Source organism: Tupaia chinensis, unplaced genomic scaffold (assembly GCF_000334495.1).
Source record: "Tupaia chinensis unplaced genomic scaffold, TupChi_1.0 Scaffold138584_1, whole genome shotgun sequence".
Classification (NCBI taxonomy): domain Eukaryota; kingdom Metazoa; phylum Chordata; class Mammalia; order Scandentia; family Tupaiidae; genus Tupaia; species Tupaia belangeri.
In genome coordinates, this window is record NW_006198478.1 from 169424 (window position 1) to 175219 (window position 5796).

At 43.0% G+C, this 5796-nt stretch overlaps 1 protein-coding gene across 1 annotated transcript; it reads left to right on the top strand.

Annotated features, from left to right (window-relative positions):
- Positions 1–3214: 3214 nt before the first annotated feature.
- On the top strand, positions 3215–4365 carry OR4E1 (olfactory receptor family 4 subfamily E member 1). Its single transcript, XM_006161412.1, has 2 exons — positions 3215–3643; positions 3847–4365. Exons 1-2 carry the CDS (start codon positions 3215–3217, stop codon positions 4363–4365), a joined length of 948 nt encoding a protein of 315 aa, XP_006161474.1.
- The last annotated feature ends 1431 nt before the right edge of the window (positions 4366–5796 follow it).

Consider the following 5796-nt stretch of genomic DNA (forward strand, 5'->3'; position numbering starts at 1 on the left):
GAGACAGAGAGAAAGCAAGAAATCATCCCCAAGGGGAGATGGCCACACCGCAACCCCTACATTCTCCTCTTGGGATTTTTCAGGATTTGGGGGCACACACACACATGCACCCAGTATGAGTTTTAAACCACTAGGTCCAAGACTCAAACCGCGGTCAACTACATGGGAGTCCAGCGACATAACCATTATGCCACCTGCTGGCCCTGTGACTGATTTTTAAATGTTAACTGAAGGACTTCTCCTGCCTCTAAAATAACCTCTTTGCCATAGATCTACTTTGTTAGTTCCTCGATTTGGCACTATCATTCGTCTCCCTCTCATATAAATAACAGAAGGGGCTATTATCTGCATGAGACCAGCGTGATAAGGTATAGGCAACTTTTGGAAAGAGCTAGTGGCAGAAAGAGAAGCTTTCTCAAGCCCTTTTCCATAAGTCTATGGAGCTGATTGCTATGTTTCAGAGAAGCTGATCTTGAGGCATGACATAAAGCACAGGAAGTAAACCATAATAGGAAGGGGTTAACATAAGATGAGGGGCCAAATGGAACCAAAAGACAGCCTTTATGGGTGGTCCATCCCTGGAGGGCTGTGTATCAAGGCAGTGACATGAAGGAGGCAAGCCCGAAAAGAGAGACTTCCCATTCCCCACCCCCTCCCAACTTGCTCAGGACACCTAGGAGAGGAAGAAGTCTAAGACACATTTAATTAAGTTGTCAGGAAAGTCGTGATGTATTTTTCCATGTAAAAATTTGCCATGGGGGCCGGCTGGTGACGTAGTGGTTAAGGGTGCTAGACTCCCACATAGCTGACCGCAGTTCGAGTCCTGGACCTGACAGTTGTTTGCTCTCTCTCTCTCTCTCTCTCTTCCTCTCTCTCTGTTCCTCTCTGGTCAAATAAAAATAAGTAAATGAATAAATAAAGTTAATAAAGTAATTCTTAAAAAAATTTTGCCATGACTTTCCCGATGACCCAATACTTAATTCCCCAGTTATACCAACCACCACAAAAAGTGAAGTGAAGGTAGTGGTAACATGGAGAAAGTCTTAACCAAGAGTCGGGACACTTGAGCTCTAGGCCCAGGGGTGATTCCTGTGCTGTGTATCCTTGGGCCAGCTGCTTTACATCTCTGTGCCTCATTCTCTATTTATAAAATGAAAAAAAAAATTAAAACTCTTAATTCCCTTTAAAGGCTAAAATGACTCTATAGAATGCATTCACTTGTTATTTTTAAAAATATAGTGATGCAGGTCAGTCAGGTAGAATAATGGTTAAAGTGGCTGGATTCTAACTGCATGGTTCGAGTCCTGGACCTAGCAGCTTGAAAAATACCCTAAGTGCGTGTGGATTTATGCCCAAAATCCCAAGAGAAAAGTGGAGGAGAAGGGACTGTGTCATGGTGATTCCCTCTGTGTGTGGGGAGTGTTTTCTCTCACTCTCTCTCCTCCTCCCTCTCCTCTCTGTCTCTCTCTGGTGAGCACATGTGCCCTATAGCAAACTAAATATATCACATATGTGTAATGATGTTTGGGTCATAGATAGGTTAATTTAAAAGAAAATTAAACCACTACTTTCCTTTTACTTGCTGACCAGTAAGCCAGGCAGCAGAATGTGACTTTAAAGAGTTGGAGACAATCTAGTCAAGACAGTGTTGCTATTAGAACTGGACCTTGACCCCCAGTTTAAGAATGAGCAAGTCTGGGACCAGGAGATGACATAATGATTGAGTCATTGGACTCCCATGTGGTCGATCTAGTTCGAGTCCCAGACCCAGTGGCTTAAAAGTCATGCTGAGTGGAGTGTATGCTTATGTGCCCAGGATCCCAGGAGGAGAATGGAGGATAGGGGATTGCAATGTGACTGTTCCTTTGTGGGTGATTTCTTACTTTCTGTTTCTCTGTCTCTCTGTCTATCTGTCTCTTTCTGTTTCTCTATGTGAGCATACACCATAGGGCTATGACAAAAATCTCTCTAAAAAAAAGAATAAGCAAGTTTGCCCTCAGCTGAGGAGTGACATAGAGGCAAGACTCTCTTTACTCTCTCCAAACTTCCCAAGGCTTCCAGGGTTTTATCCAGCCTTCTTTAAAGAACTGTTCAAAAAACATCACAGCTGTGTCGTCAGTTGTCTAGTGAAAAGTTCTTGTCCTCCAAAAGCTGGAGCATGGAAATCACAGTCTCAGGCCAACGTGACCAGCCAACAGGGGAACAAGGACTGGGTTCTTTTCTATGCAAAAATCCATCGTGACTTTTCTAACAGCCCAGGTCAGTGAACATAGTCAACCATGCAGTTCAAATCCTCACCCTGTGACTTGAAAAACACTCGGGGCACATGTATATGCATGCCCAAAATCTCAACAGGATGGAAAAAATGGAGAAGTTGTTGAAGGATGATCATGTTCCAGTGAGAAGTGCTTTCTTCTCTCTCTCTATCTCTCTTTTTCTCTCTCTCTCTCTCTCTCTCTTTCTCTCTCTCTCTCTCTCTGGTGAGCACACATGCCTTAAACAAAACAATAGAGAAAAGTATCCAAGACTCAGATTTATAAGATTTTGGACAAATTAGTTTTTAGAATAAGAAGAACCTAGTTTATTCTCCTATAAAAATCTGTAACTTAAACCTAAGCACAATATCTTACTACAAGAAATAACTGGTTTAATCTCTCCCTCTCTTCAGGGTTGTACTATTCTCCTTAATGAATTTAAATTCTCTGTTAAGATTCCAAAAGTGTGGGAACCAGCAGTTAGCGTAATGGCTATGTCGCTGGACTCCCACATAGTCGACCACGGTTCGCATCCCGGACCCGGTGGCTTAAAACTCACGCCGGGTGTGTGTGCGTGTGTGCCCAAGATCCCGAGAGGAGAATGGAGGAGAAGGGATTGCGACGTGACCATCCCCCCTGGGGGGGTGATTTCTTGTTTTCTGTCTCTATGTCTCTCTCTGTCTGTCTGGTGAGCGCATGTGCCCTATAGCGAAAAAAACCTCTCAAAAAAAAAATTCCTAAAGATTCCAAAAGTGTGTCTTTAGCACCTATTATATGTCCACATGAATAGGATGCTGAAAGGAGAGTTTAAAGAGGAGTACAAGATACTTGACCATAAATTCTGGATGTGAAGAAAAGTCATAAACACACAAGAAATTACATAACCAAATGGTTGATATTGTGTTATTTTGAGTTTTTTTCCTTTTTTTAATTCTTGATAGGACTGTCCAATAAAGAGAATGGAAGAGGCTATCCTACTCAATCAAACTTCTGCCGTGACATATTTTCGGCTTAGAGGTTTATCTGTAAATCAGAAAGTGCAGATGGCTGCATTTTTCATGTTCCTCGTGTTCTATGTCCTGACACTGATTGGGAACATCCTCATCATCATAACTATTATCTATGACCGCCGGCTCCATACCCCCATGTATTTCTTCCTCAGCAACCTGTCCTTTATTGATGTCTGCCACTCCACCGTCACTGTCCCCAAGATGCTGACAGACACCTGGTCAGAGGAGAAGCTCATCTCCTTTGACGCCTGTGTGGCCCAAATGTTCTTCCTCCACCTCTTTGCCTGCACAGAGATTTTCCTCCTCACCGTCATGGCCTACGACCGCTACGTGGCCATTTGCAAACCCCTGCAGTACATGATAGTGATGAACTGGAAGGTATGTGTGCTGCTGGCGGGGGGCCCCCGGGCACAGACACCTGGTCAGAGGAGAAGCTCATCTCCTTTGACGCCTGTGTGGCCCAAATGTTCTTCCTCCACCTCTTTGCCTGCACAGAGATTTTCCTCCTCACCGTCATGGCCTACGACCGCTACGTGGCCATTTGCAAACCCCTGCAGTACATGATAGTGATGAACTGGAAGGTATGTGTGCTGCTGGCGGTGGCCCTCTGGACAGGAGGGCCCATCCACTCCATAGCCCTGACCTCCCTCACCATTAAGCTGCCCTACTGTGGTCCAGATGAGATTGACAACTTTTTCTGTGATGTACCTCAGGTAATCAAACTGGCCTGCACTGATACGCACGTCATTGAGATCCTCATCGTTTCCAACAGTGGGCTGATCTCTGTGGTCTGTTTTGTGGTACTTGTGGTGTCCTACGCAGTCATCCTGGTGAGTCTGAGGCAGCAGATCTCTGAGGGCAGGCGGAAGGCCCTGTCTACCTGTGCAGCCCACCTCACCGTAGTCACCCTTTTCCTGGGACACTGCATCTTCATCTATTCCCGCCCATCCACCAGCCTCCCTGAGGACAAGGTGGTGTCTGTGTTTTTCACAGCTGTCACCCCACTACTGAACCCCATCATTTATACCCTTAGGAATGAAGACATGAAGAATGCCTTGAATAAGCTAATGGGGAGGAAGGAGGGAAAAGAAGAAAAATGAAACTGGCTAAGCCCTCATAATGTCAGGTGCTCGAAATCAATTATCTTGAAAAAAACAAGTTACGCATGCTATTTACCAGACCATCTGACTTACAACACTATCCTCTGGCCCAACATCTGCTAATTATAGCAATAGATATGATTAGTAATATTTTCCATATGCTGGAAATTTTGTAGGCACTGTGCATTTTATGTAATTCTTACAATAACCCTGGGAGGTAGGTATTATTATGCTTGTTTATACATAAAGAAACTAAAGCTGAAAGAGAGAGAACAGCATGCCTCAAATGATTCAGCTAGGAAACAAGACGGGATGTAAACCACGGTATCAACATAAACTCAGGCCATTCTTATAACATCGTGCTGTCTCTCCTGTTCTGCCGTTAGGCTGATAACCAACTCTGAACAAACCTTCAGATTTCTGAGCAGGCCTGGCCTCCATGATTCACTCAGATATTTGGCTTAACAGCTTAGTGGACATTGGTAAATCACACAAAAAAGTTTGCATATAACTTTGGTGACTGAGAAAGACAATTTTGCATCATTGAAGTTATTAATTCTCTTAATCCACCCTCAGAGCAATGAAATAGGTATGTTTTATTATTCATTCATTTGACAAATATTTACTGAGCATTTCTTATACGGTAGTTACTAAGTTTATAGTCATAAATTAAAAAATATATAATCCCCACTTTGTGGAGATATGTGACAATAGAAGACAAAAATATGAACAAATTGGGACCAGCACATGATGTAATGGTTATGTTGCTGGACTCCCATGTAGTCATCCACAATTTGCGTCCCAGACCCAGCAGTTTAAAACTCACACCAGGTGCATGTGCATGTGTGTCCAAGATCCTGAGAGGAGAATGGAGGAGAAGGGACTGTGCCGTGGCCATCCTCCTATTGATTTCTAGTTGTGATTTCTCACTTTCTGTCTCTCTGTCTCTCTCTATCTCTCTGGGAAGTGCACACACCCTATAGCAAAAATCTCTCTTTAAAAAAAACATAGATAGATAGATAGATAGATAGAGAGATGGACAAATAAATTTTAGCTGCAGATCATGACAAATGCTGTGAAAGAACAGAGCAAGATGTTAGAGAGTAATGAAGAGACTGTCCTTAGAGTGAGGAGGCTTTCTCTGAGGAAGTTACATTCAAGCTGTGAAATAAAGAAATAAAGAGAAAAGTAGAAACTGATGATGTAGAAAATATGAATAATGAAGAAATTCCAATTAAACCAAAATAAGAATCTAAAAAAAAAGAAAAAAACCAGAAAGATGACAAAGAGCCACCACAAGAATAGAGAGATGATGAACATTCTAGGTGGAGGAAGTGGCAGATGCAAAGACCTATGACGGGAAAGACATTGGCTTGTTCCAGGACATTATGGGAAAGACCTTGGCTTGTTTCAGGAAATGAAAGATCAACG